Genomic DNA, 23,467 nt, shown 5'->3' on the forward strand with positions numbered 1-23,467 from the left:
GCGATCAAAGGGTTAACTGTGTTCCCTAGGTGTGTTCTAACTGTAGCGGGGATGGGACTGACTAGGGGAGGAGAGAACCGGAATGTTTACACACACAGATCCCGGTTCTCGCTCTGTCGTGAGTGATCGCGGGTGCCCAGGCGGTCATCGTCCCTGCCGGGCACTCGCATCGGCACCGGGGACACGCTTTTTTTTTTTGTTTTTTTTTTTCTTATTTGTTTTACCTTTTATTTTTTATTTTTGCACTGTCCTTTAAAAAAAAAAAAAAATTGTGTCACTTTTATTCCTATTACAAGGATTGTTAACATCCATGTAAATGAAAAAGCATGACAGGACCTCTTAAAAAGACCTCAGATCTCATATTTACACTAAAATGCAATAAAAAAATAAATAGATTAAATATCATTAAAAAAAAAAGTCTCTTTAAGAGCTATTGGCAGCAGGGACGTTTTGCGTCGCTTCCACCCCGCAATGGTATGGAGACGGGTGGGGGCCATCTTCCCCTCACTGGTCTCCATACCAAGCCAGGGAGCTGACCCGATCGCCTCCACCTCTACTAAGCGGTAAGCGGCGGAGGGCACCGGAGATCAGCGGGAGGGGGGGCCCTTTCCCACCGCCGATAAAAATGATCTTGCGGCGAATCCGCCACACAAACCACTTTTATCTGAAACCAGACCGCTCACTAAAGAAGAGGATACCGGGGTTATGGTAACTAGCTCTTGCCATAACAACAATATCCCTCTTCAAAATGCCGATGTATATCGGTGTGAGCCGGTCCGGAAGTGGATAATATAACAACAAACTGTCCCCTTCAGACGAAGGGACATAACCAAATTACACAACATTGGGCTGTGACAAACGGGTGGGAGGGAGGGTGTGTCTTCTCAATCGTCACCCCCGCTCTGCTGAATAACAGACTTATCCACTCCTATTTATAGGTACTCCAGGATCCAACTGACAGATGACTCGTGCATATAGGTAAGTAACCAATCATTTAAAACTTAAACGTGTTTTATTTATTTATTTGTTTTTAAAGCTTTATCCCTCATATCCCTCATTCTGTCTCATTCCCATGTGATGGGAAACTAATCGTTCCCCCTCTTTTATTCCTTAAGTTACTGACAGATATAAATTGCACAGGGACTTGGTTGGGCTATGGGCTCGCCTAGATCAGAAATATTATAATATGGTCACTTTGAATAAAGTTCATAATTGGCTTTATGCAAGTATTTTTGTCTTAAATGAACTATTTAAAGTAAAATGGATAATTTCATCCAACATGTGCATTCGGTCTTTTCATAGATGAAGGGTAATGGCTTCCAACTTAGTGGGATCTCTTGATTAAAGAATAATGCTGGAAACATAATTTATTTGCTATACTTTTATTTCCTCATAGTTTGATTTTATTTACCATAGTTGCTTGCAGTCTATACTTATTATACAACTGATATACAAGAATCCTTTAAATCAATGGGAAACTCTATCTGTGTATCCTAAAGTGCTTGGGCCAAGAGACTATTAAATGTATTTTAAACATTGCAAATGGTAATGATTATATATATACACTGTGTGTGTGTGTGTGTGTGTGTGTGTGTGTGTGTGTGTGTGTATGTATATATATATATATATATATATATATATATATATATATATATATATATACACATATACACACACATACATACATATAGTATCTCACAAAAGTGAATACACCCCTCCCATTTTTGTAAATATTTTATTATATCTTTTCATGTGACAACACTGAAGAAATTACACTTTACTATACAATGTAAAGTAGTGAGTGTACAGCTTCTATAAGAGTGTAAATTTGCTTATTCCTCAAAATAATTTAACACACAGCTATTAATGTCTAAACCGCTGGCAACAAAAGTGAGTATACCCCTAAGTGAAAATGTCCAAATTGGGCCCAATTAGCCATTTTCCCTCCCCAGAGTCATGTGACTCCTTAGTGTTACAAGGTCTCAGGCGTGAATGGGGAGCAGGTGTGGTAAATTTGGTGTTATCACTCTCATTATCTCATACTGGTCAGTGGAAGTTCAACATGGCACCCCACGGCAAAGAACTCTCTGAGGCTCTGAAAAAAAGAATTGTTGCTCTACATAAAGATGGTCTAGGCTATAAGAAGATTGCCAAGACCCTGAAACTGAGCTGCAGCACGGTGGCCAAGACCATACAGCAGTTTAACAGGACAGGTTCCACTCAGAACAGACCTCGCCATGGTTGACCAAAGTAGTTGAGTGCACCTGCTCAGCGTCATATGCAGCGGTTGTCTTTGGGAAATAGACATATGAGTGCTGCCAGCATTGCTGCAGAGGTTAAAGGGGTGGGGAGTCAGCCTGTCAGTGCTCAGACCATAAGCCGCACACTGCATAAAATTGGTCTGCATGGCTGTCGTCCCAGAAAGAAGCCTCTTCTAAAGATGATGCACAAGAAAGCCCACAAACAGTTTGCTGAAGACAAGCAGACTAAGGACATGGATTACTGGAACCATGTCCTGTGGTCTGATGAGACCAAGATAAACTTATTTGGTTCAGATGGTGTCAAGCGTGTGTGGCGGCAACCAGGTGAGGAGTACAAAGACAAGTGTGTGGTGGGAGTGTCATGGTCTAGGGCTGCATGAGTGCTCCCGACACTGGGGAGCTAATGTTCATTGGGGAATCGTGAATGCTAATATGTACTGTGACATACTGAAGCACAGCATGATCCCCTCCCTTCAGAGACTGGGCCACAGGGCAGTATTCCAACATGATAACAACCCCAAACACACCTCCAAGATGACCACTGCCTTGCTAAAGAAGCTGAGGGTAAAGGTGATGGACTGGCCAAGCCTGTCTCCAGACCTAAACCCTATTGAGTATCTGTGGGGCATCCTCAAACGGAAGGTGGAGGAGAGCAAGGTCTCTAACATCCACAAGCTCTGTGATGTCGGAGGAGTGGAAGAGGACTCCAGTGGCAACCTGTGAAGCTCTGGTGAACCTCATGCCCAAGAGGGTTAAGGCAGTGCTGGAAAATAATGGTGGCCACACAAAATATTGACACTTTGGGCTCAATTTGGACATTTTCACTTAGGGGTGTACTCACTTTTGTTGCCAGCAGTTTAGATATTATTGGCTGTGTGTTGAGTTATTTTGAAGGTACAGCAAATTTACACTGTTATACAAGCTGTACACTCACTACTTTACATTGTAGCAAAGTGTCATTTCTTCAGTGTTGTCACATGAAAGGGTATAATAAAATATTTACAAAAATGTGAGGGGTGTACTCACTTTTGTGAGGTACTATATATATATGCACTTTGTATAGGCAGAGAATATCGCTGGAGGACAAAAATAGCACTAGGAAAACAGCAACGTACAAAGAGAAGACATTTGGAGCAACAAGCCAATGTAATCTGATTTCAGCAAACTAAATACTTATTGCATGATGTGGGCTGTTGCACTTTGTACATCTTTATTGCTCTTTATGCTACTTTAATAAATAACTTGTCATACATTTCATGTCTTAACAATTGGTTTGTTTATATGACATCATCAGTAAATAACGTTTTTCTTTCCTTTAATGAAACACTCTCTAGCTACTCTGGCATTTAATAACACTCTGCTCCTTAGATCACACAAGATAGAATTCCTTAGGCCTATTGTTGAATATGGATAAGGTTTCATGTGTTGTTTTATTGACAAGCTTTGCTTACCATTGCCATTTCAATTGTGATAGGCTGGCCACCAAGGTCTGAAGAGATTATTAGCTCTCTTGGGATAGAATATAACACACTGCCAGGAAAAGTGCCATGCTTCTTGCTTCTTGAGGTCTTAGGTCTGTCTTCATTTTCTTCACCTTCTTTATAGTTATCCTGAATAGTCTTAATGATTACATATGGTTAGATGTTATAGCTTTATATCTTTAATTTCAAGGAAGTAAAACTGCAGGGGATTTCGATGCATAGGAATTAACTACATAATCTGAAGCTGAATTAAAAAAGTGTTTCAAAATAAAAAGTGTTAATGTCAAAATAACAAACATACATACTCATCTAGGTGGATGCAGCATCAGTCAAATGATGCATCTGTCCCCCGCCGCTTCTACACCGAGAACCGAGCGATCAAATACCACTGATCTCTCAATTCTCAGTCCTCAGTGAGCAGAGATCTGGTGACTGTCAGTCACTGGTTCTCTGCTCTGCCCCTCCATTGCTCGCTGGAGTGCCGGGCTGTGGAGGGGCAGGAGCAGCTGGCTCAGGCTCTCAATGGCACACTGGGAGGTTGAGCCACTCAGGCATCTGGGTGGATTCGAATATATGTGTAAAATTACAGCGACCAGGTACAATCCAAGAGCCGCCAGCACACACTTGTGTTACCACATGCAAAGATATAATACTGTATATATACTGTGCAGCACTTGAAAACCAAAATAGATTTCTATAATACAAAAACATGCCCAATCAACAGCATTGTACAAAACATATTAATGTGAACCCATATAGTGTGAAATCCACCAAGAAGTGTCCATACATGAGCTTCACAAAACTGTTCATCTAAATGGCTTGATGTTCCAATCATTCAACACCAAAACAAGTGTCCTGGACTGGTAAAACAGTGCGCCTGTCTGTGCTCACAAACTGCTTACTGAATAAAAATAATAACTAAGCCTTATTAAATAGCAATCAAAGGGTTAATGGCTCAATAAGCCGCTTCTAGTCCAGGCCAGTTCTGGCATTCCTCTCCTACATGTGAAAAAACCATAATTTTTTTGTTAGAAAATGACTTAGAACCCCCAAACATTATATACATATATATGTATTTTTCTTTTTTTTTTTTTCAAACACAGATTTTTGGAAAAAAAACACTTTGATGAATTTTAATGGCCAAAAGCATGATATAATACCCAATGTTTTGGTAAAATATAAAAGATGATGTTGTGCTGAGTAAATAGATACTAAACATGTCATGCTTTAAAACTGCGTCCGCCCGTGGAACGGTGCTAAATTACGGTACCTAAAAATCACGGGAAAGCCCTGCAAAGGTGGCGGGAGGGGGTGGGAGCCCCTTCCACCCCTGTAAAAGTAAGCCAGCAGCTCGTTGGCCACTTGGATTAGTTTTATTTTATAGGGAATCACCGGCCCTAAAGCTACAGCTGCAGCGATGACCGAGATATCACTCTTCCCATCTGGTGACGTTTATAAATATACTGCAGGCGGGAAGTTGGTTAAAAGTAATCAGTTTATTAAAAACAAAGGGCACACTTACAGAGCAAGTAATGAAACAGTCTCCTCAAATAGTCCTGTATGGCAAACCCCATCAGATCTGTGACTGGAAGTTGTGCGTGGTGATGTCACGTCCATAGGCCCTGTCCAACATGTTTCACCATAGACAGCATCATCAGTGGACGATGAAAACGGGTGGAATATGTAACATGTTCCAAAAGTGAACTTAACAATTGATAGAATGGATGATAAAGTGAACTAAAACAAATAAGGCAAAGCTAAGGCGCAAATGGGCCATAAGGCTGACCATAGACTATGCAATCTGACTGTAGAATCTCCATTAGGCCTCCTTCACATGTTCAAGCCTGGATGCAGTAGGCTGAGTCAAGTCCACTGTCAGTCCACCATTTGTTTAAAGTGAGGGGCTGAGTGGCTGCTGTTGATTGCATGCCCTTGTCATTCCAGCAGAAGAATCCATTGATTCTTGCAGCAGAAATCCGGTGGCTGCATGTAACCGGCCATGTGAAGAAGGCCTTAGATATACAATTAACTATATATTTCAAGAGGCTGCCTGATTTGATACTAATTGAATTGGTTTGTCCTCATATTACATAGTTTTGGTAACTATAAAGAAGATTGTTTAAAGATTTTAAAATCTGATTTTTTTAGTGTATGGCCAGATTAAGCCTTTGGTCAGCCTTTTTATTGTGTATGCTTGCTATACTAGTGCGCATAGGCATGCACAGGAGGTGTGCCGGTTGTGCCCCAGCACATCCTAAATACCCTGTGTGCATTATCAGTGTAGCCAGTCGTCTGGCAGTTAGGGGAATACTGTGGATTTTTTCCCCCCTTAAGCCCCCTCTCCCCCCCACCAGTCTTTCTATGTGTCCTTCAGCTGGCTCCTTTCCCTATTGCCACTGGATTGCTATAGTGGCTTTATTTGTGTGTCCCCCTCCCTGTGCAGGGAGCTGAGTGGAAGAGCTGTGCAGCATTGGACTTTGCATCTCAGTGTGCTGGTTTGATTCCGCAATCACCCCCCCCCCCCCCCCAGGATCTGTGTAAAGCAGCTCTGTGTTAAAGCAGTAATAAACCGCACCTTTTAAAAAAAAAAAAACCCTGCAAGACAATGGCATAATGTGCTAGTATGCTTCATACACTAGCACATTATGAAATACTTACCTTAGAACGAAGCCCTCCAGTGGCGCGCTGTTACCGCTGACAGGGCTTCCATCTTCACCCGGTTTTCCTTTCGGGGTTTGAGTGCTCTGGCCTTCTGATTGGCTGAGCCACGATGACGTCACTCACTGCCATGGCTTGTGGCTCTGAAGGGATGGCACGGGTATTCTGTCCCATCAGAGCGCATGCGCAGGTGACGTCACCGGTTGCATGCAGTGTGAATATCTCCTAAGCAGTGCAAGTTTAGGAGATTTTCACTGTACCTACAGGTAAGCCTTATTATATGCCAACCTGTAGGTACAGGTAAAAAAAAAGACTTTACTACCACTTTAAAGGAGAAGTAGGACCAATGCTCTTTTGGCTTTATTTCTTCTGGGGATCACAGCAGTGCAATTCGTTCTGCACTCCTGTGACCTGTATTCAGCTGACAGCAGGCTGATATCACTCAGCCGGTCCAGGCTCTGGAGAGCTCTCAACTTTAACTGGTTCAGATCCGCGCTATAGCCGGCGGAACACTCAGGTCGCTCAGGCATGGGACGTCCTCCCATGCCTGAGCGACCTGCGTGCGCCCTGCAGGGCGCACGCGGCGCGCTCTGTGATCAGCGAGACTATGAGACTCGCTGGATCACAGATCGGAGTAAGGGGTCGATCCAGACCCCTTACCACGTGATCAGCTGTCAGCCAATGACAGCTGATCATGTGATGTAAACAGAGCCGGTAATCGGCTATTTTTTCTCCTCGCGCTGACAGCGTGAGGAGAAAAAAAAAACGATCACCGGCGGCTGTGATAGGAACATCAGTCCCGATCAAGGAGATTGCCCCAAGCTCATCTGTGCCCACCTGTGCCACCTGCCAGTACCACCTAGCAGTATACAGTGCCACCTACCAGTGCCCACAGTGCCACCCATCATTCCCCACAGTGCCACCTATCAGTGCCCACAGTGCCACATATCAGTGCCTCATCAACAGTGCTGCTCATTAGTGTCACCTACCAGTGCCCATCAGTGCCGCCCATCAGTGCCACCTATCAGTGTCCATCAGTGCAATCTATCAGTGGTACCTATCAGTGCCCATCAGTGCAACCGATCAGGGCCCATCAGTGCCATCTTATCAGTAGCCATCAGTGCCGCCTTATCTGTGCCCATCAGTACCGCCTTATCTGTCCCCATCAGTGCCGCCTTATCTGTGCCTATCAGTGCCCATCAGTACAGCCTATCAGTGCCCACCAGTGCAGCCTATCAGTGTGCACCAGTACCACCTCATCAGCGCATATCAATGAAGGAGAAAAATTACCTGTTTGCAAAATTTTATAACAAACTATGAAACATGTTTTTTCTTTTTACAAAATTTTCCATCTTTTTTTGTTTGTTTAGTAAAAAATAAAAACCCCAGCGGTGATTAAATACCACCAAAAGAAAGCTCTATTTGTGTGAAAAAAATAATAACAATTTCATTTGGGTACAGTGTTGTATGACCGCGCAATTGTCATTCAAAGTGCGTCAGCGCTGAAAGCTGAAAATTGGTCTGGGCAGGAGGGGGGTTTAAGTGCCCAGTAAGCAAGTGGTTAATGTTAGGATCCACCCAGGTGCCTGCACTGCCTGGCAGCTGTCTCAGTCTCAGCTGACAGCCTTAGAAGTATGCTCCCACCCCCTGCACAGCTCGGCACTCCAGTGAGCGCTGGAGGGGCAAAGCCCAGAACCAGTGATAAGTGCATGTGTGGATGGAGCTGTGGGTGGATGTGTACATATAGCACTGCAGAAATGTTACTTATTATCCGCACAAAAACACATTTTAGCATAAGTTTTTAACAAGGAAAGCCAACCATAGCTTTGCACTTGTTGACTACCCCTGCAGACAAAAAATTCAAAGTGGGTAGTGTTACTAAAAGCAGGAGACATAAGAAGGTGTGTCTCCGCTGAGTCATTCAGATGTTTGTGCATTAAAGCAACTCTTGCAAAATGGAACACAGACAGAACAACGGTTGTCCGTGCAATGCATAAAATAAATACTCACCTCTCCAGCTGCATGAACTGCTGATCACTGCAATTAGAACCCAACACTTCTGATCTCCTGTGTCTCCTGCGGCACTCAGTATTTTATCTGTCTGGTCTTCATATTTTTACAGAAAGCAGTAGATTCAGTTTTCTGCATAAGCTACATCTAAATGCTAACTGAATTGCTAACTGAAAGCAAAAACAATTGGTGTGTAATGTTTTTTTTTTAATACTGTTGTTTTTATCCTTTGTTTCTTATTAGCACTTCTGTTGTCCTGCTGCCTCTTTATAGCTACTTCCCAGGCACTCCTACAGTTGATGCACATCATTTCTGAGTGTGGGTTTCCTGATGGTGATAGTGATGGGCCATGCCTGTACAGTGTGCTTGGAGTGCAAAGAAAGAGTGCTGTCACCCTTTAACATGAAGTGCCTAAACCAAAGACCTTAATGGCAGGATCACCAGTTACTCTTTTGATAAACAAAGCAGATTTAAAATGCTTACTTTTGAAATTACTTTAAAATGTTAAAGTTTAGAAATTTTAATGACTGGGTTCATATATATCAGTGATGGCGAACCTTGGCATCACAGATGTTTTTGAACTACATTTCCCATGATGCTCAACCACACTGAAGAGTGAATGAGCATCATGGGAAATGTAGATCCAAAACATCTGGGGTGCCAAGGTTTGCCATCACTGATATATACTTTGAACCCTGAACCCTGAAAATGAAAGTTATATTAGTCCAGTTTGGTTACATCCAATCCTTTATAACTCACATCAGGAGGGCTGCTGGGGATGCAAAAACTCACTGTAGTACCTGGGCTATATACTGTCAGTGCTATTCTAATCAGGGTGCTGCTTGAGTGACTTGCACCTCTGCCATTCAGTGTACATCTTGAATTTTTTTCAAAGAATACAAGATAGCCTCTCTTCAGACAATGCAGAGATTGTCATATCATTTGCCCCTTCTGTCTGCTTCCTCCAATAGCATCACAAACACAAAATGTGAGCACAATCATCTTGAATCAGTACACACTCTTAGGCTAGGTTTCCACTAGTGCGTCCCCAAAGTCGCGCGATTTTGCCGCGATTTTTTACCGCGATTTTACCGCGACTTTTTACCGCGATTTGAAGCAATGCCTGTATCTATAGACCTCAAGTCGCATCAAAGTGGGACCAAAGTAGTGCAGGGACTACTTTGAAGTCGCTGCGACTTGAAGTCGCACAGATATGAACGGTACTCATTGGAAATCATGGGAAACAATTTGTCATGCGACTTTTCAGTCCCAAGTCGCATGAAAAGTCGCACTAGTGGAAACAGAGCCTAAGGGATCGTTTACACCACAATTCACACACAAAGTAGTGTGTAGTTGCGCATGTGTGTTTATATTCATTTGTATCAGTGTGCATTTGCTGTTCTGTTTTTTAGGCATTATTCATTTATTTTGCGATTACGTGCATTCCAGTATGCTTACTTTTGATAAACGCATATGAAAGCACCACAGTGGTATAAACTAGGCTCACTGAAATACATTCATTTTTTCTGCACACTGCCTTTAAAAATGTTCTCAACTGCATTTGGTGTGATCGAGCCCCAAACTCTTCATTTTCTGGACACTTCGCAGAGGTCAGAACCACCAGCTAAACGCCTAAAAAAAACCCAATGTAAACAAGCTTTCAAATTAGTTAAGCTGGCCATACTTGACTTGTTTTTTCAGTTCGGCCAGGTGGCTGAATCCTAATCAACACATTGGAAGTGGATGGGCAAATCCTCCTCGCTGTGTCATTGCATTATGTCAGCGGGTAAAATATACTACAGTAGAACTCATAAAGGCACCAATTTACCTTACCAACTAAAGCATTGAATTATGAAAGTTTGTGGTATGCAATTCCCTGTTGGCTCCTAAATGAGTCACAATTATTTTATATACAGCTTTAACAGTAATAGGCAGGGCTTTTTTTCTCAGAGAATAGGTGCAGGAACTCAACCATGCCCGCCACACACACATGCCTGCCAAATGGCATCAAATACTAGCTCTTCCCTCTGCATACAAACCCCCCCCCCCCTCCACTGCCCTCATCTTGCCCCCCTCCTTAAAAGGTCCACCATCTGTCATATGTCTTACTTTTGTTGCAATATTAAGCTGAAAAACCTATCCGGTTGTAGTACCTCCCAGCATACTATACTATACTACAGTCACTTGCACGGGAGATCATGCAGTAGGAGCATTAACAACTGGTCACCAGGGAAAAAATTGAGACCACAGAGGGTGCAGCCTACCACGCACCCTCTCCTGGCCATGACTGCACTGAACCCTGGGCACCTGTTCTATATCTCCCTTGTCCCTGTCCGGCACTCAGTGGGATCTATGCAGGGGATCTGACCTGTGGGAGCTACTGGGAGATAAGCTATCACTTCTAAATGCAGAAGCTGGACTTCAGTGTTACCAAGTGATAGTGGTGAGCAGGGAGTAGAAGACCTGAGCCAGCGGTGGTGGAACTGAGTGAGTTCCCCCTTGTTCTTGCAGAAAAAAAGCCCTGGCATTATGTATATATTTTACAGAACTCATGCCGCATGTGTTTTGTTCTTTGCATTTTCCTTTTAAAGATATAATTATTGCATTATTAGGTTTGTTTAGAAGTTGTTATGATGCCTACCATTACCACATGGGTTCACAATAGCTAAGATCAAAAATGAAATATATTTTGATGTTAAATATATAAATGGAGTTACATGCATGTTTGTTGTATAAATTACTCTGGATACTATCTAACTGCTAATTTGTTGTGTAAAGTCCTATGTGTATAGTAGTGCATTCATATTGTTGCCTAACTCTGTTAGTATAGGTGTATATGAACAGTTTGTGTGTATTATATGGCATTACCACTCACCTTCTCTTGACTGATAAGCATTAGAAGGCTCCTATAGCTGATTATGAAACCCTTGGATCAGAGCACAACACAGAAAACAAGGTGCCACTTACTATTGATTTCTTCCTGACATCTTCTTGGAGTAACTCAATATAACTGAGCTTTGAGGTGTCTCCATTCAGAAGTGTGTTTGGGCAAATATTCATAGTATCAATGTAACAGAAGAGGATACAGATGAAGGCACTTGTGATGAGTGATAGGGAAAGTGCAGCCTCTCTACCAGAGTCTGCCAAGATACCGCCTCTCTCGTCTCAGTTACCACATAACAAAACACTTTTACTGGATGGATATTTTTAATTGAGTACATTCATGAACATACAGTATATTTTCCTGAATGCAGAATGTAGCCAAACTGCTAAAGCTTGCTTGGCATGCAACATGCCTTGTGTTAGAGCAGCGCGTTCATTTAAAAGAGCTACCTTTTTGTAACCCAGCATGCATGGTAGTGCGTTGGGCTATGTTCACACTTGAGCTGAGCGTTACTGTTTTTTTTACAGGCGTTTTTATGGGCATTTTTGCTTAAATATTTTATAAAATCATTTTTAGCCAATGGAAAGCTAGTTACTCGTAGGTAAAGACACATGATACATGCGTATCAATGCATATTTTGAATGTTTTTTAGCTGTTCCCATTGAAGTCTATGTGGGTCAAAGACACTTGGATCTTGAAGCCTGTAGCTCAATAGATGTACTCTTTTCATCTACAAGCTACAAGTGACACTACACTCAGGTGTGGACAGGCACAAATGAAAACTATAGGATTGTGGATGTTGAGCATTTTGGAGCTTTGAGCTACAAATGTGGACGTAGCATAAAGGGTTGTAGGGGTCACAATTGCAACCCGGCCCCTAGCTCCAGGGGGCCCCTGCAGCCTCCCTGTCATATTATCATATCCTCCACAAAGTCCAGCTCCGATCTGTCCATGCTCCAGTACTGGGCTTCCACTTTGGCTTTCACAGTCCACACCCCTCCATTCTCATTGGTTGGGGAGAAGCTGTGAGCCATTTCCTGAATGGAGAGGAGCACGGGGTGAGAACAGCCCAGGTTGGGGAAGTGTCTGTGCTGTGTGCTGGCAACATGAAATGGTAACCAAGCTCAGCGATTAAAGAGGAGGAGAGTGCCGTTCTGTAGCCACGATGGGACTGATGTCACTGGTGAGGTAAGACACCGCTCAGTGTCTCCTAGTCACCAGCTGGGATTCTCTATACCCCCCACCCAGGGATGTCCACATACCCCACTTCCCTGACAACTGGGCAAAAGACACACACCTCTGTGAGGTGACCTTCCCCCAACACCTGCCAACACTGACAGAGAAACCTTCAGAAACTGCTAAAACAAATCCCTTAACACCTCCTGAGGGTCCCTAGCCTGCAGATTTTGTGTCATGTGGCTTTGCCCCCCCCCAGATCTAAGTTGCGCCCCCTCCACCCAGGATTCTATGCCCGGCTGCTAAGATCCTTTCCCATTACAGCACTCTATACAGCTCCTCCTATGCAGGGCTTGCTATGGGGGCACACAGAGAAGAGGAGGAGCCAGGAGCACGAGCAGGGGACCCCAGAAGAGGAGGTAAGTATTACATGTTTATTGTTTTAATAAAAAATAATATCTTTTACAACCACTTCAAGGTTAAAAAAAACCTTCCAATACTTTCCCTCCCCCCATCCCTAATCACTTACCTGAGTCCTCTCATGCTCCACGCTGTCCCGGCTGCAGCAACACTGCTCTTTCTGCTGCTGCTGTCGGTCAAATCCTATAAGGAGGGGACAGGGGGCGTGGATGAGCCATGTTTTGTGTGTCTATGGATGCACATAGCCTGGCTCAGGAACATGCCAACATGGGTGTCCCCATAGCACATGGCTTGGTAAGGGGGCACCTGGAGGAATAAGGAGTGGACAACGCAATGGGGGATTCCAGAAGAGGAGGTAAGGGATCACTCTGTGAAAAAGTAGTGGTGACCTACGTTTATACAATACAGAAAAAAAAAGGTCATCGCAATAATGTGAAGGAGCCCTAAAGGTGTAGCTTTTTTTTTTAGCTTTGGACAAAGTGCAGAGGGATTTGAACACCTGTCATGTTTTTATTGATTTCTGTGTCCCCATTAGGGAGATTCATCCACTGTATTTGTACTGTTTACCTTTATCCCTGAGTGTGTAAGTGAAAGCAAATCCAACATTTTGGGTTGTTACTAGAACTAGAACAGAAATATAGGGGAAATCTTTCAATGGGGACACTAGTTCTGGTGACAACCAGAAATTCCCATACTCAGCAGGGATTTAATCTCACTTCTCGTTTTGCCTATGGATCAGGAGGTGACGGGAAATCTCCTCAATGGGACACTGGCAATTAGAAAACATCTGACAGAATTATAACTCTCAATTTCTATCCGAAATGTAAAAGAAAAAGTTTTAACCTTTAAGGCTGGGCTCACAATATCTGCGGCTGCGGCACGCAGCAGGGGTCCGGTGCGTACCCGTTCACTGTTTCAGGTCCGAATTTTTGACTAAATTCGGACCAGAAACGGAGCCAAAGACGCACAGCACACTTCTGCAGTGTGCTCCACAACCGCCCCAGGCTCCAGGCTCCATTAAATATACTAATTATTGGAAGAGACTTTTAGTAGCAAATGTACAGTATCTAAGCAGAGGTAAAATCTTTAGATTTTATATACCATATTTTGACCCTTTTTTTTTTTTTAATGTTTTGCTTTCTCAGTTCTTATGACTTCTTAGTATGGCTAAACTAGCTTTGCTGGTTATGTGCTGTCCATAATTCTAAAACATTTTTGCATCAGCTTGGAATACAGAAGTGAACAATCAAAGTACATCTTCCAGCTACAAATACATAGTATCTGCTGTAATTACTTTCCCAAACATTGCTGTATAAGGATGAACTCTCTGGTTTATCTTTGCAACTTTAATTTCTGTGTGAAGCAGACATTTGTTTTGCTAAGCAATACTTCCCTGCATTATACTGCAGTGTGAACACAGTCTATATGCATTCCCAGTTAGTAGCAGCTCAGCAGTGGAAAGTCTGTCATCATTTGTCATTAAAAACGATTATTTATTATTTTAATTCTAGTATGGCAATAATCAAATTAATGGAAAGCAACATATGTCATGGAAAGAAAGCCAAGCATGTCATGGATGCACTCTGTATATAATGTTTCATAATCTGGTTATATAATTGTATAAAGTCATTCAATAATTATTTTAATGCTGAGCTCCAGAAAAAAAAAATGTTTTGGGGATTTAGCACCAGTCAAATAATTTACCTATAATGAAGAGTATCCTATGTCTTGGCTGCTGTACTGTACAAACGGTCCTTTCTTTGAAGCAGCATACTACACACAGTGGTGATCTTCTGGCACAGTGGCAGCAGTCAAGGATCCTGTCATAGTTACATAGTTAGTAAGGTTGAATAAAGACAACAGTCCATCGAGTTCAACCCGAGCAAGTGTGGGTGCGTGTCTACAACTATCCCTATTTTTATTTAAGGTACCCATATAGTGCTGTGTCAATTTTTACACAGTGCTCCACACATATATAACACACTCACATCGATCCCTACCCTCAAGGAGCCCACAATCCAAGGTCCCCAACTCACATTCATATACTAGGGCCAATTTTTTTTGTGGACAGAAGCCAATTAACCTACCAGCATGTCTTTGGAGTGTGGGAGGAAACCGGAGTACCCGGAGGAAACCCACGCAGGCACAGGGAGAACATGCAAACTCCAGGCAGGTTGTGTCGTGGTTGGGATTTGAACCAGCAACCCTTCTTACTGCTAGGCGAGAGTGCTACTCACTACACCACTGTGCTGCCCAATTCTTTGTCATTTGTCATACTTTGTTCTTTGTCATTCTTCCTTCTTTTTTTCCCCCCTTGTCCGTTCGCAAAAGCCTTGTATTCTTCAGAATACATGGTTTAGTTTTATGAACAAGGGTGGATACTAATGTTTGCCCAACCCTCCTCTTCATCTGTCCATTCACAGAATGCCTTGTGCATGGACAATGGGAGGACAGATGACAGGATCCTTCACTATCTCAGCTTTGTGCAATAAACAGCAGCCATTTAGACCTAAGAAACTCTTCATTAGAGGTAAATTATTTGACTGGTACTGTAAAAAGTCAGCTTTAAATATAATTTACCCAAACTATTCTGTGATCCCTTTAAAGTAAATATGTGTTTTGCTTATTATATGTAGGGCAAAGCAACAGGTTAACTTGCAGACCTCCGCATATGCTTATATTTACCTCCTGTTGCTGTGGACCCCCTTGTGACAGTGCTTCTTCACCCAGTACTGTCACCTACAGTGAGTCACATGTTTCCCCATACCAAGAAGTACCAGGTAGTTCTTTCAGTGTCCGGCACTAAACAAAGCAGTGGGGAAGTGAGGGAAACATAAGTATATATTGCTGGGGATGTGGGATCTAAGCAAATCAGTTGCTTTGCCTTGTGGAGTCAAAACACTGGTTAACTTTGAACAAAATTTGCAGTGTTCCAGTGAGTAGCAAAAAAAAAACAAGGTCACCATCCAACTGGAACCCTCAAGGTACCTCTCCTCTATTAACAGAACTGCCTACCTCCTGATCTGCTGTTGAAGCCCCAGTGAAGAACCTGAACTTCCAAGTAGTGAACTCCCCCTTCAGCCTCCCACAATCCAGTACTATGTGCTGGTCCAGGCAATGTAATGTAAGTTGGTGCCTAGTCCTATGCAAATACTCACTTTTAAGAAGATTGTATGCTGATGAGGTCGGGAACCTTAGTATTGCACACCTTTCCTTGTATTGTGTCAATCATCCTTGTTTGCAAAGCATAGCTTATACAGTACATCCAATGAATATCACTAGGACACAATCACTAAGAAGTCTATTTAGGATAACATTTTCATTGTGTAGTGCACATCATAACAGTACAATGAAAACATTGAGCGTCTGTACACGACTTTTCTCAGCACTTACAGTGGTTAGTTGCCTAAAAAGTTCCAACCCGGCCAATGTTTTCTTCGATGTGCACAGGATTTCTGTGCCATTGTTTGTATCCCATAAATGTCCAGTTAATATAATGCCCACTGTAGCATGGGTAACTAGGTATGTATTGTTATACTATATTATACATTAGCAATGAACAAGTTGTATGATTAAATACAATACTGTTTTATGTGGTATTTGCAGAGGTTCATCATTATCACTGCTGCTATTAGATGCACAGTGAGGTGCTAGCTAGATTGTATGTTCATTTATGTCTTTTATGAGTTTTGCCAGTTATATAAGTGACTGTACATAAAACACAGGGTAGTCTTATCTTGAATATAGAATAGTTGTTAAACTTATGCCAAGAGCAGATATACTGTATACTTCATCTAGTTTATAATATCGTTCTTTTTAGCCTTTGAAGATGACACATTTTATTAACATCCATTTTCACTAAATGCCGCGTAGAGACGATCGGACATTCCGACAACAAAGCTGTGGATTTTTTTCCGACAGATGTTGGCTCAACCTTGTCTTGCATACACATGGTCACACAAATGTTGTCGGAAGTTCCGATCGCCAAGAACGCGGTGACATACAACATGTACGACGAGCCGAGAAAAATGAAGTTCTTCTGCTTGATTCCGAGCATGCATGGAATTTTGTGCGTCGGCATTATGTACACACGATCGGAATTTCCGACAACAAGTTTTATTGTCGGAAAATTTGAGAACCAGCTCTCAAACATTTGTTGTCGGAAATTCCAACAGTAAATGTCCGATGGAGCATACACACGGTCAGATTTTCCGACAACAAGCTCACATCGAACATTTGTCGTCGGAAATTCCGACCGTGTGTACGCGACATAACAGTTACACATAATGTTACTTTTGCATTTACACTGTATCATGTATATAAACAAAATGCTGCAAATTACCTTTCTAACCGGTCTGCTGATCTCCAACCTACAAGCAATAAAGAAAAATGTTAGATAACTGTAACCGAGTCCCACTTTTTTTAGTGCTACAATATTTTGCTATAAATTCCATTACCATATACCTCGTCTGCTCTAAAAGGCATTGCTGCATCTTACCCTTGGGAACTGAATATTGCTCTCCACTTATCGAGTTTAGAAATTTTGCTGGTGATATCTTCTAATTCCATTTCTTTGAAGTTGGGTGCTTTCTGGGTTCTGTCTGCAGGTTGCTTTTCCATCAGAAGCTGGAGGAGGCATGGAAACACATAATAATTGGCTCCTTCTTTTTATAAGCCACATCGAAGGTAGACATTGCATTCCTAACAATGCCCAGGCTGAAACTTACTGACAAAGTGTCACAATTCTGAGTGGGCTGTAAGCTCACACCGACACATCATGATTAATCTTTTATCAGAGCTCAACAAACTTCTCTGTGCTTTTTTTGTATCCTTTTCTTTTATTCCTGCTGTATAAATATAGTTCACCTCACCTTTTCACAAAATCATGGTTGAGATTTGGCCTAGTATTACATATCTAGTTCCCTGTGGCTTGAATAATTTAGATGTGCGAATTGTACTCATTGAACTGAATAAATGTTTTCACATTTTATGTTAGGTCCTGTTATGGACAGAGATTGAGGATTCTGATAACACCTTCACCTTCTTAACCTAGGCGAAAGCTGGCCATACATGGATCAATATGTGGTCAGTTAAGCAGGGACCTGACGAATTTTCAATCCATGTGTGTATGGGCCTTAAGACCATAAGTGTTTTCCTGGCTGGATCAGATTAAAATAGAGGAAAAATGCCTAAAAAATAAATTTAATGCAACTACAACATTTAGGGATTTGTAAGCTGCAATATATTACAATTTTGTTTGGGGTTTAATACTGTGTGTCTGTAAAACCTAACAATTAATTCCTTCCATTTGCTTCTATTTGGTTTGGTAAATATATAATTGAAAGCATTTCATTATACTGTATATTTTTGATAAGTGCAAAAAATATACTTGTTGATTCTGCCAGAATTCGTGCTTCCACTTTAACTACTCTGTTATCAGTTAGAAATGTTTGCTCTATGTACTATAGAATACTTCCCTTTAGAGTCTTTTTCCATCAGGTGTGGTAGGACTGTGTTGGGAGGCATTTCCAGTGCAGTCTCACCGCAAAACAAGGCAAAATGTCTTTGTCTCCTGCCTGGACAGTTCATACCACTGTATTGCAGAGATGTGTACTGAAAAAAGTATGCAGCATGCAGTAATTTTTTTCAGCGCGCCACAGTATGACACAATCCACCACCTCACTCCACGCTGCAGCAAATAGGACTTGATGGAGTATGACATTTAAGTAAAGTTTATTAGAAAAAAAGTACACAGTGAGATATGCTGCAATCAGTGCATTGGCACTGCTGTCATCCTACTGAACCAGCCAGTGGCGGTGCGTCCATTAATGGTGCATGGGCGCCGCCCCCTCTCTCCAGCCACCACCTCTATGTAAAATGGATAGATTCATGCATTGCCCGGATCTATCCATGGCTGCTGTAGCCACCCCCTATTTAGGCGTCTGGCCCCTTTTTGGACACTGGGCGCCTGAATTCCAGCGGAGGGGGTGTATTTTTGAAGCACCTGATTAGAGCCATAGGATCTAATAGGCTTCAAAAAAGGTGAACTGCGAGCGCAGAGCATTGCGCTCGCAGTCCACCCAGGTGTGTTAGCAAAGCAAATGAATATTTGCTTTTCTAACACTGAACCGCCTCTCTGCCAATCAGGAGGTGCGAATAAAATACCAGCTACCTGATTGGCTGAAGGCGAGGCAATCCCATTGGCCGCCTAGCAGGAAGAAGAGATGCAGGGAGGACACAGGAGCCATCGCCTGACCCTCACTACCCATCTCACAGCTCGCCCCCATCACCCGCTGCCTGACCCTCCACCACGATGGGGTAATTGCTTGGCAGACAGCGGGCGGGCGGGCGAGAGTGTAGGGAGGGGCACAGAGGCTGCATATGATGAGTACAGTTGGCTGCATTAGCTGGGCACAGTTGGCTGCATATGATGGGCACAGTGGCGGCATTTGCTGGGCACAGAGGATGCATATGATGGACACAGTTGGCTGCATATGAATGGCACAGTTGTCTGCATTTGCTGGGCACAGTGGCTGCATATGATGGGCACAGTTGGCTGCATATGATGGGCACAGGTGGCTGCATATTATAGGCACAGTTGGCTGCATATGATGGGTACAGTTGGCTGCATTTGCTGGGCACAGTTGGCTGCATTTGTTGGGCACAGTTGGCTGCATATGATGGGCACAGTGGCTGCATATGATGGGCAGAATGGCTGCATATGATGGGCAGAGTGGCTGCATATGATGGGCACAGTTGGCTGCATTTGCTGGGCACAGTTGGCTGCATATGATGGGCACAGTGGCTGCATATGAAGGGCAGAGTGACTGCATATGATGGGCAGAGTGGCTGCATATGATGGGCACAATTGGCTGCATTTGCTGGGCACAGTTGGCTGCATATGATGGGCACACTGGCTGCATTTGATGGCACAATGGCTGCAATTGATGCAATTGATGTTTTTGTTTCGGTATTTTAAGAATTTTTGAGTTTGTTTGCACCCCCCAAAAAATTTTGAGCACCAGCCACCACTGGAACCAAAAAGAAGAAAAAGAAAAACACATCTTAGGACACTGCAACATTATTTTATTTTATTTTTATTTTAAAGTGAACATGTGCCCAGAATATGTACACTAAAGTACAAATTCACAAACAAACAAATAGTACTATAAAGCAAGCTACAATTAATCTCTGTAGCTATAGGCAATGTGGAGAAATTGATTTCCAAAGTTCACAAAACAGACAATAAACTTCTTTCTATGAGAGCAGAAGTTTGGCAGTCTGCCAACCCTCTATTGTGAACACTTAGCAGATGTTGCTAACCAACGTTATAGGCTTTGTGATCTTGGAGAGTTAATAACGTCACATTAACCACTTGCGGACCCCCCATTGTACATATGCTGCGGCAGGGCGGCCACGCCGCCAGCGACTCGCTCCCGCTGTGATTCTACACAGCGGGAGCCCAGCAGCAGGTAAACGAGGCAGATTGTTCTATCAGAAGGGAAGGCACAGATCCTGTGTTTCTGCTAAGCAGGAACACAGATCTTTGCCTTTCCCTAGTTAAAGCGCCTCCCCCAGTTAACCCTTTGATCGCTCCTGATGTTAAGCCCTTCCCTGCTATTTCATTAGTATAGTGACAGTGCATATTTTTAGTGTCACTGGCCTCCAAAAAAGTGTCAAAAATGTCAGTTAGGTGTCCGATTTGTCTACGGTAATATCACAGTCCTGCTATAAGTTGCTGATCGCCACCATTACTAGTAAAAAAATAAGAATAAATAAAATATTCCATAGTTTTTATAATTGTTGTGCAAACCAATCAATATATGCTTATTGGGATTTTTTTACCAAAACTATGTAGCAGAATACATATTGGCCTAAATTGATCAAGAAATTCAATTTTTTTTATTGGGTATGTTTTATAGCGGAAAGTAGAAAATATTGTTTTTTCTTTTTTGTTTTTTTTTTTAATTGTCAGTCTTTTTTTGTTTATAGTGCAAAAAATAAAAACCACCAAAATAAAGCTCTATTTGTGGGGAAAAGACATACAATTTATTTGGGTACAGTGTTGCATGACCGCGCAATTGTCAGTTAAAATAACGCAGTGCTGTATTGCAAAAAATGGCCTGGTCATGAAGAGGGTAAAACTTTCCGGAGCTCAAGTGGTTAAAAGCAGCTGGTGAGTGATGGCTTGTGTGAAGCTCTTCTATTGTTTGCTATTAATACATAATAGTTTAATGTCCATAATTTGGGCACAGGTGCACTTAAAAGTATTGTGTGGGAACAATCCGATTCTCTTTTAGGTTTTATTGTCTGCATCCTCGTTGTGGAGATCCTCCATACTTTCTGTCCCAGTTGCAGTGGTCCCCAAAACAGCAAGTGTGAGGTACTTTCCATAACAGGGAGGCAGACATCAGTAAAACCTGACAGGTTCTACGCTTTCCCTCCGCAATCTAATACCATCCAATTAAAAAATCTTGGCAAGTAACGAGGTTTACCAGAAAAGCCTTGCTCCCTGGCTGCCAAACCTTTAATAAATAGCTGTGGCCTAGCTTTTGTTCGAGTCTGTCAGAGCTGTGATAATAGCAGCTAAGCACAAAAACATATTAACAATGATCTCCACACTAATGACTTCTTATATTACACTTCCTATTCACTGTTATCATTCAGCAGGTTCTATGTAATGAAATCATCTCAATGTGTGGTAATATGAAGCCTAAACAAATTTCGCTGGTACCCTGACTTATTTGCCTGGACTGTACACTTTTAGAAACCTGTCTGGTTTCATGTAGAAAAATATACCTTTACATTCGATGTGATAGACGTCAGACCTAAAAAACACAACGTTTTTGCCAAATAGTATATACAAGTGTGAGTAAATCATTAAATGGTTGCTCTTTCCAAAACTGATGTTGACTGGTTGAATTAACCAGTTCCCAACCAGCCGCCGTAGTTATACTGCGGCAGGTTGACTCTCCTGGGCGAGCCGTCGTAGCTGTACGTCGGCTCTTTAAGATTGCTCAAACCAATCAATAAACACTTATTGTGATTTTTTTTTACCAAAAATATGTAGAAGAATACATATCAGTCTAAACTGAGGAAAAAATGTTTTATTTTTTTTTTTAAATTGGGATATTTATTATAGCAAAAAGTACAAGATATTGTGTTATTTCAAAATTGTCGCATTTGTCTCATTTGTCACAAGTTCTATTTGAGGGGAAAAAAAGGATGTAAATTTTGTTTGGGTACAGCGTCGCACGACCGCACAATTGTCAGTTAAAGCAATGCAGTGCCGTACCGCAAAAAATGGCCTGGTCAGGAAGGGCGTAAATTCTTCCGGGGCTAAGTAGGAACACCAATCGGTCTCCTCCCCTAGTAAGACCCATTCCCCCACAGTTAGAACACACCTAGGGAACACAGTTAACTTCTTGATCGCCCCCTAGTGTTAACCCCTCCCCTGCCAGTGACATTTATACAGTAATCAGTGCACTTTTATAGCACTGATCGCTGTATAAATGTCACTGGTCCCAAAAATGTGTCAAAAGTGTCTGATTTGTCCGCCACAATATCGCAGTCCCAATAAAAATAATAATAATAAAAATGCCATAAATCTATCCCCTATTTTGTAGACGCTATAACTTTTGCTCAAACCAATCAATATACACTTATTGTGATTTTTTTTTACCAAAAATATGTAGAAGAATACATATCAGCCTAAACTGAGGAAAAAATTATTATTTATTTTTTTTAAATTGGGGTATTTATTATAGCAAAAATAAAAGATATTGTGTTATTTCAAAATTGTCGCATTTGTCTCATTTGTCGCAAGCTCTATTTGTGGGAAAAAAAAGGACGTAAATTTTGTTTGGGTATAGCGTCGCACGACCGCACAATTGTCAGTTAAAGCAACGCAGTGCTGTACCGCAAAAAATGGCCTGGTCAGGAAGGGTGTAAATTCTTCCGGGGCTGAAGTGGTAATAAATCCAAAAACATAAATGGAATATAGTGCACTTAAATGTGATGGCTGCAGTAGTTTTCTTAATAGGCTATTTGTTTTATTTGTTTTTCACCTGGTGATCCAGCCAGTAACACTGGTTTGGGAATCCTTTATTCAAACCTTACTCACCAATCTATAGTACAATGTTTCCAATACATCCAGTGCTGCCAAACTGGATTATTAACCAATGACCCTCCCATTGACGTCTTACCCCCCCCACTTAACCCCTAATATGTTTTGTAATGTATTGACTGAGACCTCCCCCATTTTCCCTTACCTCTTAACTAGTTAAGGACCGAGCCTATTTTTCAGACTTGGTGTTTACAAGTTAAAATCATTTTTTTTGCTAGAAAATTACTTAGAACCCCCAAACATTATGTATTTTTTTCAGACACCCTAGAGAATAAAATGGCGGTCGTTGCAATACTATATGTCACATCGTATTTGCGCAGCGGTGTTTTTTGAATTAAAGAAATAAGGCAACAGTAAAGTTGGCACAATTTCTTTTATATTGTGAATGATGATGTTATGCCGAGTAAATTGATATCCAACATGTCACACTTCAAAATTGCGCCTGCTCGTG

The 23,467-nt window shown here is 42.1% G+C and overlaps 1 protein-coding gene across 2 annotated transcripts in view; it reads right to left on the reverse strand.

Moving 5' to 3' along the window:
* Positions 1-23,467, reverse strand: part of MINDY4B (MINDY family member 4B) — a 137,886-nt gene that overhangs the window by 66,446 nt on the left and 47,973 nt on the right. For both annotated transcript variants that reach the window (XM_073629080.1, XM_073629081.1), the window contains 3 exons: positions 17,389-17,516; positions 17,233-17,260; positions 3,713-3,880 (listed from right to left, as the gene is read on the reverse strand). In XM_073629080.1, coding sequence (XP_073485181.1) covers positions 3,713-3,880; positions 17,233-17,260; positions 17,389-17,510 — 318 coding nt within the window. In that variant the 5' untranslated portion in view covers positions 17,511-17,516. The remainder of the gene's footprint in view (positions 1-3,712; positions 3,881-17,232; positions 17,261-17,388; positions 17,517-23,467) is intronic.

Source organism: Aquarana catesbeiana, linkage group LG04 (assembly GCF_042186555.1).
Source record: "Aquarana catesbeiana isolate 2022-GZ linkage group LG04, ASM4218655v1, whole genome shotgun sequence".
Lineage (NCBI taxonomy): Eukaryota > Metazoa > Chordata > Amphibia > Anura > Ranidae > Aquarana > Aquarana catesbeiana.